Consider the following 13498-nt stretch of genomic DNA (forward strand, 5'->3'; position numbering starts at 1 on the left):
ACGCGTAACTGAGCTACTTTAACACTGTTGCAGCGAGTTATTTTTCATGTCCGCGGGTTGAACCAACAGCGTGATATTTAGTCCCCGGAACGCGATTTTTAACAGGGACACAACCACCCCCCCTTCGAAACGCATTTGGGCTAGTTTGGGGCTCGTTTTAAACAGCGATTGGCGGGTTTTGTTGTGAAAACCTGGCAACCCTGTGTAGCACCACGCATGCGCAGTGAGATTTCCTTCGCATCTGGCGCCAAACTCAAGCTGCTCGACTGGAACATGGTGAGAACGTGATTTCTGTATTTAATAATTCTATTACTTCTGTTACTGTTTAGAGTCGTTTATACGAATAAACCATACTAGGGTTTGCAGAAATGTGTGACGTCTTTACTACATTATTTTACAACATTGTTAGTTCCTGTTCTCTTAACATGTAACGTTAGCTTCTTCGAATATAGCAAATATGATGACAACTAAGCATTCAGAACGCTTGGATGTTTTAAATTTTAATTTAAACATTACTTCTACGTTATGTTCTGACATCAGGATGGGCTTAATTACGACTGAAATTAGGTTTCACGACTTTTGCAAACTTTTATTAACCATGTTTATGACAACTGATAAAATCTGATAATATCAAAGTCAGTCTTCATCCTGAAGATCATCTTAATATATTTAAAATTTGCTTCGAAGCAGCCTAATTATCATACAAGAGACTGAATGTAAGAATAAATACAAAAATATATTGATATAAAATAAAAAGAATGTTGACGTTAATGTGGCAATATGGAAATAAATACATGAGGGAATAAATACATATTAAAAATAAATGAACACATAAATATAAAAGAAATAAATGAAAGAATAAAATAAAATTAATACAGTTAAATAAAATAAAAAAATTACAATTATTTTTAAAAATAATTAAAATTTAATTAAGAATTGTATTTGATTTAGTAAGTCATTTATAGCTTTTTCTAGTTCTTAAATCTGGAAATAAATACACGAGGGAATGAATACATATTAAAAATAAATGAACACATAAATAAATATAAAATAAATAAATGAAAGAATAAAAACAAATTAATACAGTTAAATTTAAATAATAATAAAATATATATATATTGTTCAAAAATAATAAATTGAGGGGGGAAAGGAATGCAAAAATAAATTCAGGTCTAAATTTAATTAAGAATTAATTGTATTTGTTTTAGCAAGTAATTTATTCCTTTATATATTTCGTATTACGTTTATTTATTTATTTATTGTAGTTTTGATCCTCCGTAGCTTTGAGATAAATCGTTTTTGAACCAATCCATTAAAACAAACAGTCTGAAAGAATCAGAAACGAGACACTCGTGTCAGCAAAATGTTTTATTTTTCTCTCAGAGATAAGGATAAAAACAGCACACCTATTCAATAATGACACCTGAATTAGTTTTGTTTATCTAACAGAAACATGTTTCTCTTTTATACTCCACAGTCTAAAAAGAAAGGACTTAGCCTGGAGGAGAAAAGGAGTCGTATGATGGAGATATTTTTTGAAACTGTAAGTATGCTTGATTTCATATTCTTGTATATGAATCCAGTGAGCCTATAGATGCGTGACTGTGTCCATGTCTGACACGGTTCTCTAGTAGTTCAATATAATCTCAAACTCTGAAAGATGAGATTGTTTTTCCCCCTTCCAGAAAGATGTGTTTCAGCTGAAAGACATGGAAAAAATCGCCCCCAAGTCCAAAGGAATCAGTAAGTTTTATCAACCTTGTGTGTTCCCGACACTGATAAGTCACAGACAGAAGTGACCCTGCACGGTTTTTATAGATCGTATTAGTGCTGGGCGGTATACCGGTTCATACATCGCGTATAAGTCGCATTTTATTTTTTCATTCAGAAATAGGCCTGATGCCGACGTGAAATGTTTACGAACATTATAATAAACACTGTAAACATAGCTAGTGTTAGTTCCCCTCACTCCACAACAAATCCTTTCAATTAACAGTATTTAGAAAAGTTTTTTCAGTAATTTATCAAAATATTTAAAAAGGTTTGCTACATGGTTAAAATACGCTACGTGTATAAAAAAAATAGTTTTTTAGGGGGAAAAAACATAAGTCGCGTATAAGTCGCATTTTATTTTTTCATTCAGAAATAGGCCTGATGCCGACGTGAAATGTTTACGAACATTATAATAAACACTGTAAACATAGCTAGTGTTAGTTCCCCTCACTCCACAACAAATCATTTCAATTAACAGTATTTAGAAAAGAACAAGAATTAAAAATATAAGAAGCTATAGCAATATAGGCTATATATATAAAATCGGTTAACAAGTGTCGGTTAGGAAAAATAACCGAAATGGACATCCCTAGCATTGAATGTTACATTTTTCCCCTTTTTTCTTCACAAAATGTTTTTTTTTCTTTTAAAACGAACAGAAATTATGCAGCTATATACTGTCATAGGATACATTCATATGATGCAAAACAGATTTCGACAAAGCATCGTCTATTTTAGCCATGCTATCTTTTGACAAATCAGCATATTTTGCAATAACGATGTAGAAAACACCAGAAAGCCCAATGCTTATGTTTGCAAGACATAAAAATGCATGTGCATGATCAGTGAATCTCAGGTTTTCAGTGAAGATTGAATCTTTTTCTCCAGCTCCCATGTCGGTGAAAGAGGTGTTGCAGAGTCTGGTGGATGATAACATGGTGGACACCGAGAGAGTGGGCACCTCCAACTATTACTGGGCGTTCCCCAGTAAAGCCCTGCACGCCCGTAAACGCAGATTAGAGGAACTGGAGACACAAGTGAGGGCATTGCTTTCTGATATCTGACTCTGCGATTCAGCTTTTTCACGTAAAAAAAACCCAGTTAGATTTATGGTCAAAAAAGGCAGCTGTGGTTGCCAGAAATTAACCATAATAATACGGTGACAGTGTTTCAGGTTTTATGGGATTGCTTATTGATGTCTACATATAGCTGTATTTCTTTTGAAGGAATTGTTCGGCCAAAAATGTTAATTTGCTTCCACTCAGGCCATCCGAGATGCAGGTGAGTTTGTTTCTTCTTCAGATTCTGAGAAATGTAGCATTGCATCAGTGTATCAGCAATGGATGCTCTGCAGTGAATGGGTGCCGTCAGCATGAGAGTCCAAACAGCTGATAAAAACATCACAAGTAATCCACAGCATTCCAGTCCATCAGTTAACATCTGGAGAAGACAAAAGCTGAAACAAATCCATCAAGACGGTTTTTTTTTTACTTTAAAATGTTGCTTCTGGATAAAGTCTACTGGAATCCATAATATCACTCATGATGAAGAAACAAATTCATCTACATCTTCTATGGCATCAAATTTAAATTTTGAGGTGACCTGTTCCTTTAAGATATATGATGCTAATAAACCCATTTACTTGAACTTCCAAAATCTGCTTACTTTAAAATGTATGCAACACATAACACCCAAATGTCCATTACTGATAACAAAAACAAAAATATGAAAAAATAAATAAAATATAACCATATGTGATATGTCATGCAGGGAAATCTGGGAATGTCCTATTACTGTTTTTCACCAATTCAATATTATGCCATAAATATGACACGTTTTTAATGTAAATATACACATATAATGTGATGTTAAACCATTTACAGTTTTTCACCATGTTACGGTAACTTACAGTTAACCAGTAAACTTTTTTTATGGTGTATGCTTTAATAGCATTCCAATGATGTAGATCCTGGTTGAATCTTTCTGTTCTGACTTGTTTGCATAAGAGTATTGATTTCTTTTTCTTCTGTGTAGCTTGAGGATGGGAATCAGCGTAAAAAAGCCCTTCAGCAAGCAGCTGACAAAGCCAAAGTGGGACGTGAAGTTAATGTGCGTGTTCTAGATTACTGTACAGCTCTAATGTCTGTGGGCTCTGTGTGAACGCCGCTTTTGTGTGCATTCAGGAGGAGAGACAGGATCTCCTGAAGGAGCTCACAGCACTGAAACCTCAGAGAGATCAGCTGAAGGCCGAACTGGAGAAGTACAGAGAGTGTGATCCACAGGTGGTGGAGGAGATCCGTGAGTAAACCACACAGATCTGTGTGCAGGAATAAAACTAAAACTGGAATAAAAAATAAATTTAAAATCAAATTAAAAAACAACAACCTATTAAGAAGCACATAACAAAATTAAACTGAAAATATAAAAATAAAAATATGAGCAAAAACTATAATTGTATATAAATAATGCTGAAAATCAGCGTAGAGGGACTAAATAGTTCACATCTTACCCTTTTTATTCATATTTTTAACAATTTATTTATTTGTGAAAAATTGTAATGATAGAATTACAGAATCAAGACGCTGCTATCTTAAGTTAAAAAAATTTTAATTTTATTTTACAGATGTATTTTTTAAAGATTAAATTATTTTCTAATTTTTATTAAGTAATATGTCAAATAAATATACATTTATTTGCAGCCTGTTTTTTTCTATCTTTAAATTAAATAGTATGATATCATATATATATACACTACCGCTCAAAAGTTTGGGATCAGTAAGACTTGAATGTTACGTTTATTATTAGAATGATTTCTGAAGGATCATGTGACACTTTATACTGGAGTAATGATGATGGAAATTCAGCTTTGCATCACAGAAATAAATTATATTTTAAAGTATATTAAAATGGAAACCATTATAAATTAATGTAATAACATTTTGCAAGATTACAGTTTTTTTTCTGTATTTTTGATCCAATAAATGCAGCCTTGATGAGCAGAAGAGACTTCTTTAAAAAACATTACAAGTCTTACTGATCCCAAACTTTTGAGCGGTAGTGTAGCTTTTAATGTAACAGTGATTAAAGATTAAGAGAGACAATTATAAATGATCGTAAAAACTACATTGTTTTGAGATATTGTATTATTTATTAATATTTTGAATTTTTATATTTTCAAACTTTATTTTAAAGTTTTAGTAATTTTGTTATGTGCTTTCTTTCATATTAGTTTTTGCCTTTTAAAATAAGTCAATTTAGTGTCATTTTTTATCTCAGTTTTAGTAATTTTAGTGCTTCAACTTATTTTGCTTTTATTTTGCTGCTTCTGGTACCTTCAAAATAAAAGTCCTATTAAATTTCATTTAATAACCCAATTATACATCCCCAAATAACATGGATGTTGAATGTGCTTTAAAGAATAAGACAATTATAAAGGTCTGTAGTTGGCCACTTTGCTCCCTAAGATATTGGCTTCATTGTCACAAAAAAACAAAACACAAAAAAATATATAGTTTGATCACTATAATCCATCTCCGAATACAGTACCTCTGTATATCTGTGCTCTGTGATGAGAGTCTGCTGGTATACAGAGATGGGTTATATATCAAGTTTAATGTAAATTTAAAAGTGTGAATTTATATAGTCAAAATAAATGTTCTAGTTATGTTAAATTCTAAAGTATTACTCTTATTGTCTTGTAACTTTTGAGAACTATTATACAGTCCTCACAAATGACAGGAATTCAAGGAGAAACCGTGGAAATTCATTACTGATACCGAGGCTCGTCCTGAGCCCTTACACTTTGACTTCCGCCAGACGGTGATTAACAGGCTTAGTGCTCACTCTGCCTCTTCTTAAAAGAGGAAGTTCTGCTATGTCTTAATATTATCAAACCTAAATTGATTTCACAATTACATTCCCATGACACTCATAATTTCTGCACGGACTGGTTAGTTCTCCTAAAAGCATGCATGTAACTGTGTAAATAGTACACACATTAATATAAAAAACCCAGCAGGATTTCACTGCTGCGTTTACTTTGTTTTCCATTTTTTCTAAGTAATCATCTGCATTACTCTGATAAGACACCAGGGAGCGAGAAGCACACAATAAAGAGTCAGCAACAGACTCTGTCTGCATAGTAAGGGAAGCATTGCTCACAGCAAGTCTGAAGCCTTACAGTAATTGTCTTGAAATTTACGGTTGAAGGGGGGTACGTTTGTACTGAAGTGGTGTTTTGATGACTATAGCAACAGTGCTTGAGAGCTTACTTTTCTTGTTAGGCATAGTCAAAAAACTCAGGAGCTCCTTCTGATCGATAACGAAAATTAGCCTTCCCATTACGAGGTGATGTTTGACTCCTTAATGTGATTTACAGGGCTTTTTTTTGTCTTTGTAATGCCATTTTTCTAACTTTATAAAAAGTATGTCATCTTTTTATGTCAAATTCAAAAATGTATATTTATAAGCTTTTTTCAAAATTTCTAATTAAGGCTATAGGATAAGAACAAGTAAGAAGAACATTTACCAATCAAATTAAATCAGTATGAAAAAAATCATTTGCACTACAGAGATGGCACAGAAGAACACAAAAGTGGCTTGTAGGTATATTTACAGACGTTTAATGTGGCATGGGTGCAAATAAATTCATGTTGAGATTAATGTTTTATTTAAATTTAAATATTAAATGATTTAAATAACTGAAATTATACTTTAAAAATGAAACTAAAACTGCCAGTAGGTGGCGGCAAGTCACTGATTTTATCACTGAATCATTCATTCAATTGATTCGTTCGAACGGCTGATTCATTCAGTAAGGAAGCAAGTGACTGTCTTTATGAATGGGTAATTGAATCCTTGACTCACTAGATTCGTTTAAAAACACACGTTCATTCATAAACGAAACAGCGCTGTGTTTGCTTGGAGATGCGCAGCGGCTCAGCTGTGACTATTTTTGTTGATGAAATAAAGCAAAATCAGGCAATAGTGTTGTAGTCAGACAATGTAAGTCACTTAATATTAACTTCTTGTTTATTAAACGTGTATTAAATCAATATCACATTTGCAAACTCCCTTAATAATCATTAAAAGCTGTCGATCATCTCACAAAGTTCCATTATAATCAATCAGAGCTCTCTATACTGCACAAGACATCTCTTATTTACACTTTGTTATAATGAGAGGATTCGTGAGCTCACATAACTCAGCACTGAACAAAACGCCGGTGTATTGAGCAGTGAGTGAACATTGCATTCAAGATATCAACAGATATGTCTGTGATGCATTACTCAACGCTGCAAAAACACGTTGTAAATAGAAACCTTTGATGCTCCCCTGAGCGCAAGCACAAATCAGGTCAGTCGCACATATTTTTTCATAGTCGCCGTATGCAGGAGTTTGTGATCGCACTGTAGAGCCCTGTAAAGAAGATGATTTAAGAGACTAAGCTTCACAGGGAGAGAAGTTAAAATGCTCTCCATTCGCTCAGTTATTTGAGAATTGCATCTCTGGTTAAATGCACCACCACTAACAGTTCTAAGCTCACTAGTCAACTGCGCTAAAGACTTTTTTGTGTGCCTGAATTTTATCTGACACATTTCAGTGTTGCATGTTCTAGCAATGCTAGCAATTACTTATGATCTACCGTTGATGGATCATAACAATGTTTACTTCATGGTCTTCACAGTATATTGTAATATGTTGTAATATAATGGTTGCAAAAATGCAACTCCCTCATCAACCTCATTTTTGAACGAGCAGCTTAAAGTAGTATTGCATATGCATTTCAAATTAAGAGTCACTGTGTATTTTGGGCTCGTTTATAATTAAAAGTTTGCATTATGCATACAGTCTACAGTTTATCCTTTTTTTTGGGATATTATTGGTATTTGGGTCACACAAAAAGCTGTATCTGGCATTTAATCCATTGTAAACTCACCTGATTTAGATATCAGTCATCCTCTAATTTGCATGTATTGATGCATTAGAACATAAACCAGTTTCAGTACACGTATATACTGAATACAAGAAGTCGAGGATTTGAATGGTTTGCTGGTAAGACCTTGTTGAATGCATGCCACAGCCTGTTTAAGTAAAATAATCTGAGATGCATGACTTACTATTTTTTTTTTTTACATTGTATAGGTTTGATCTGTATGGACATGTGGTATTGATTTTATTAGTGCAGGTCTTAAAAAGTTTTAGATTTGATTTAAGAAACTGTAGATGTAGATACCATGTAACCAACACACAGCTGAAGTTCTACACAAATGTTCGTTGCCTTGTTTATAATATTCCTGACCTATCGCACATTCCCAGCCAAATCCAGCTCTGATCCTCTCCAGACAGTCATGCGATCAGCCGCGAATAATCATCTCTCTCAGGTGCTGGTGGAGATAATGACTCGCGTCTCTTGAGAGAAAATAACATTTGTGTAACCTCTCTTTGCATCATCCGTCTCGTTCATCACCCCATCCCTGCAGCTCCGTCTCTCTAGCAACCCCTGCAGTTTAAATGCTGTGAAAATGTCAGTAGTCCCTGCTGAAATACTTGATGCTTTCTCTGCCTCTTGGGATTTGCTGTTATGTCTATATTTTAATCACTTGTAAAATTGTCTGAACTATTGCATCTCCCTGAGGTACTCCAATATGTTTAGCAGAAGACCAATCTCACACAATTCTGAGTAGTGTTCATTTTGTCTTTTAGTCTTTTAAATTAGTCTTAGTCTTGGTGTCAAATGTACTTTTTAGTTATTATCATATTTAGTCGACCTTGTCCTGTCTGTGTTTGTTTAGTCAAGTTTTAGTCGACTAACCCCCCGGTTTCACAGACAAGGCTTAAGTCTAGTCCTAGACTAAAATGTAAGTCTGAGCTGTTTCAGATGAAAGAAACTTGCACTGATTGATCTTAAAATATATCAGTGCCTTTGTTTTGTCTCAAGATGCACACCAGTAATGTTTTTTTCTAAGGCAAGTTTATAAAAAAGTACTTAAGTGTCCTAATTGAACTATGGCCTAATCCTGGTTTAGGCTAAGCCCTGTCTATGAAACCGGACCTAAACATCTGAGCATTTTAGTCTAGTTTTAATCAATGAAAACTTTTCGTCACATTTCCGTCATGCTGTATAATAGTTAAAATGATTTTAAAAAAAAATTTTTATTTTTTTTTTTGCACAAAATTATAATTGAAAAGATTGTTGTCATTTGAGAAATGTATTTTTATATTTCAGGTATTGCACTTTCACCAATAAGCACAAATCAATAGAATGTGGACTTTATTTGACCTCATCTAGTGTACTGATTTATTACATGCAATTTAATAAATAAATTAATATCAAAGACTTAGATATGCAATCTCTCTGTCTACATTATGAAAACTGGTAATAACAAACAAAAAATGTTTTAACAGAAAAATTCTGAATCGCAATAATGTTTCTCTATTAAAACGGCAGCGGTTGAGTAAGTGCATTTATTTCAGCAAACACAATCACAAACTAAAATAGTGTAGATTTCATGACAAAACATAGACCGGCTAAACGACACTTTTATTTAAGCCGAACAACTCACATGGAGAGCGCTAAACTTCAGCTTGTTTGTCAGTGTTTTCAGATCATCATTCATCAAAAAATAAGCAAAACCGGAGCAAAAAATGTATCCTTTTAACAGAGAAGCTCTGATTTGCGGATTTGAACTCTTGATATCTGGCAACCGCACACATGAAAGCTCGTGTAGTAGAGGCGCGTACAGCAGTCCGCAATAGTGTTGTCTCCTTTTTTCCGACGAAAATAAAAATAAATTTTGGTATAGTTTTTATTTTTGAAATACATTTTAGTCTCGTCTTTTATCGCCAACGATATTGCATGTTGATATAGTCACAATTATCGTTTATTGAGCTTATTGTCGTCTCGTCTTAGTCATGGAAAAAAAGCTCGTCAACGAACATTTTTTGTCATAGTTTTCGTTAACGAAATTTACACTAGTAATAACTAGTAAGGCGCAATTCGGCGCAGGATTTTCAGAAAGATTAAAACTAAAAGACGATGCTGTGACGAATATATTGGATTTGAGAGTAATACCGCATCACACAAGTGTGTGTGAGTAACTGTTTTTATTACGTGCTCACTATTGCTTTGTTATTACAGATCGTTTGATATGTACTGAGTATTTGTGCGTTTTTAACCTAAATCACAGCAGCATCCATCTATGAAGGCTGTAGGCTGTCAAACATACATGCCGATCATAGCAGTTACTTCCAAGTCTACAATTGATGTAAAATTCTTGATAACATTATAAGTGGACCTCAGAGAACAGTACAAAATAATAAAAAAAGGCAGTTCATGACCGCTTTAAGCACTGCCCAACATTATTTCCATTCACCACCTGACCTGTTCTATTGCCTCCTGTCAAGTCAGTTCGCACAGGGAGAACACAGAGCATTAAGATTACAGATCGATCTGCCTTTTCCCAGACTGGATTTGTTTCAAAACCTTGGAATAGCTTTTGAGTAGGGATGCACTGAAATGAAAATTCTTGGCCGAAGCCGAAATTGGACAAAATTAAACACGGGACGAAGGCCGAATACCGAACACGGAGTTTTTTTCCTCATGTATTTTGCCAAATTATTTTTCACCATTGCATAAATTAAAAAAGCCAAAATGTGCTTTTTACTGTTTTGTCTTGCTTTTCAAAGAAAAAAAATCTATTACAAAACAACAATTAAAAAATATTTAACACTGAACATTTTTAACATTCTAGCAGACACTATACCAACAAAGCACAATTTAACTTAAAATTAATAAGTTAGTAAAATAATAATTTTTGGCCATCAGACCCCCTTCTTGAATCAGGCATGTGTTTATTTATTTTTTTTACTGTACAATTAAAATCAGCCTTGCTGAGAAGAGACTTCCTTTAAAACATTAGAAAATACTACAGATCTTAATTTGAACACTGTGTGAATGTTATAATAAATGTATTAAAACAGAGCTGTTGTAATGATTATTATCATTATTATTGTCTTACTTTTTATATGCAGCACTAAACAGTCTCTCGCTGTCGGTGCTTGTAATGACTTTTGCGTCTTTCTCAGACAGTTTAAATACTTCCACACTGCTGACGTGTGTGCTGCATAATAAAGAGTGCGCGCCTCTCACTCTGCGCTGGTTGCTATTTGATCGTGTCATATCATTGTTCAGTACAATTTATTCTGTTTTTTTTGCTATTTTCGACCGAATAATTTCGGTTGCCGAACATTCGGTGCATCCCTACTTTTGAGCATTTGTCAATCTAGCTCTGAAACTGACGTGGTCTGGGCAGCACGTTCAGTATGATGGATTATATCTCAGAGTGGCTCTGCTAACTGTCTCAGAAGAAGATCTGTGGAAGAGAGACTAGCAAGCGTGATGCACAACCATCTGCAGGGCTTTGAATCGTTCAGTTTTACAAATCACGTGTAGGATCTGCGAAGTCAAGTCGAAAAGTTGAGATGTTGTCAATGTACCAGTCTCATCAGAGAAATTAAGAAGAGTTTTTTATTTTATTTTAATGATGATTATTAATTAATTATTACTTAAACATACTGTTGATAAAACATTTTTTTTTTGGAAAAGACCATTCTAAAAAGAATATGATTGTTTCATAATCTAATAGTTTTGAGCTGAAGCTAAAGAGCGAATGAACAGCTGTTGAGCGGGTTATTTAACTCAAACGCATGAAATTATTCAGGCATACACACAAGTTAAGCACAACTTCTGCACAAAATGATGCAAATGCACAGGTGAACTTGAAGTTACACGCTAGTCAGAATGTTCGTCACATTGTTCGAAAACACTGTTTCTGTAACAAATCCCTTTTCACAGTTATTAACATTGTAACTCTTTTTCATTTTTAAAAATGTACTAAACTACTGATTTACTCTTTTCATCAACTAAAATTAGATTGTTATTTCCGGGTTTTCACATGCGTTTAATTTTTTTTATTAATGTATATATGTAATTAGGCCTGTCACGATATCAGATTTTTCACTACACGATTATTGTGGCCAAAAGAACTCACAATAATGACATATCGCAATATTTATAGAAATCTTGAAAAAATAAATAATGCTATTAGTCAAATTCAGCTTTATTTTATTTATTTATTTATTTTTTTAAACTTCTTTCTGTGTGAACTGATGTGGCTTCGTATCACAGAATGAGGTAGAAATTATATAACTTCATAATATTTATAGAATCTTGAAAAAATAAATAATGCTATTAGTCAAATTCAGCTTTTATTTTTATTTTTATTTTTTTTAACTTCTTTCTGTGAACTGATGTGGCTTCGTATCACAGAATGAGGTAGAAATTATATAACTTCATAGTATTCTATACAGTGATAAAGGCTAAGCCAATTAGCATTGCATTATAAATATACATTATCCTAATGAAAAATACCTGAGATTGCTTGAAGAACACAGATAAACCAAATACTGTACTGTTGCAATGGTGTGTTAATTCTCTTCACATTTCATCAGTCAAACATTTCTTCTGCATTTTATTCGGCTACAGCGATAGCTGGATTCATTTGTCCGTATACGGGATTTCCTGGAAAGTCACTTGTTTAATTGCTCCTATGAGTCTCGCTTGTGGACTTTCTGTGCATTTTCAGTTTCACTTAACTATTGTTATTTTCATCAACTAAAATTAGATAACATTTTTAGTCAGAGCAAAATGACTTGATGAAATATTGACTACATTTAAAGGATATTTTCATCAATAGAGAAAAACTGATTAAACTGGACTTCACAATGTAACCTGACAAGTATGGCACTGCTAATATATTCATCCTTTTTCTAGGTAAGGCAAACATTACAGCAAAAGAGGCTGTGTCTAGGTGGACGGGTAAGTCTTTTGTGTGCCTCACACCTCAACAAATTTCAAAACCAATGATTTTCTTTGATCATGTCATGTGATGCATCCACAAAAGAATCTGAAATGTAGGCCACAGACAATCCTGAATGTCCAGTTTTGTCAGATCAGTCTAATATCAGTCCAGGATGATGACTATATATATATATATTATATGTGATTAAGCTACAGCGTTTGTGCATTTATACTAAATGTATTTAGACTACTGTTTTTCATTTAAATACTATAGAAACCATATAGTTAAATTTTTACCATGGTATTGAGGTGCTATGTTTGGTTTTAACTGTTTATCATGATCTAAATGTATGCTACTATAGAAGACCAATGGTTTATTTAAATAAAACAGTCAGAATAATTACATTTCATATGTTACTGTTTGTGATAATGAACATAAATGTACATCTGCATCCAAACTCAAGCTGCTACTGTCAACTCAAGCTACCGTCAAATGTGCATTTCTAAGAGACGAGAAAATGTAATATTATTAATATTGCATAGAAACCATATAGTTATATTTTTACCATGGTATTGAGGTGCTATGTTTGGTTTTAACTGTGTTTATCATGATCTAAATGTATGCTACTATAGAAGACCAATGGTTTATTTAAATAAAACAGTCAGAATAATTACATTTCATATGTTACTGTTTGTGATAATGAACATAAATGTACATCTGCATCCAAACTCAAGCTGCTACTGTCAACTCAAGCTACCGTCAAATGTGCATTTCTAAGAGACGAGAAAATGCAATATTATTAATACTGCAGTAGTGTTGCTTTCGTCAACGAAAATTATGACTAAATATCGTCGTCAACGAAC

General features: G+C 33.4%; 1 protein-coding gene across 1 annotated transcript in view; it reads left to right on the plus strand.

Annotated features, from left to right (window-relative positions):
• The first annotated feature begins 201 nt into the window (after positions 1–201).
• The window catches only part of LOC107757587 (meiotic nuclear division protein 1 homolog), a 15274-nt gene continuing 1977 nt past the window's right edge, over positions 202–13498 (plus strand). Inside the window, exons 1-7 of the mRNA XM_016575104.1 lie at positions 202–276; positions 1478–1543; positions 1686–1743; positions 2662–2810; positions 3808–3882; positions 3957–4071; positions 12608–12652. Coding sequence (XP_016430590.1) covers positions 217–276; positions 1478–1543; positions 1686–1743; positions 2662–2810; positions 3808–3882; positions 3957–4071; positions 12608–12652 — 568 coding nt within the window. The 5' untranslated portion in view covers positions 202–216. The remainder of the gene's footprint in view (positions 277–1477; positions 1544–1685; positions 1744–2661; positions 2811–3807; positions 3883–3956; positions 4072–12607; positions 12653–13498) is intronic.

The sequence above is a fragment of the Sinocyclocheilus rhinocerous genome, unplaced genomic scaffold (genome assembly GCF_001515625.1).
Source record: "Sinocyclocheilus rhinocerous isolate Xijiao unplaced genomic scaffold, SAMN03320098_v1.1 scaffold323, whole genome shotgun sequence".
Taxonomy (NCBI): Eukaryota; Metazoa; Chordata; class Actinopteri; order Cypriniformes; family Cyprinidae; genus Sinocyclocheilus; species Sinocyclocheilus rhinocerous.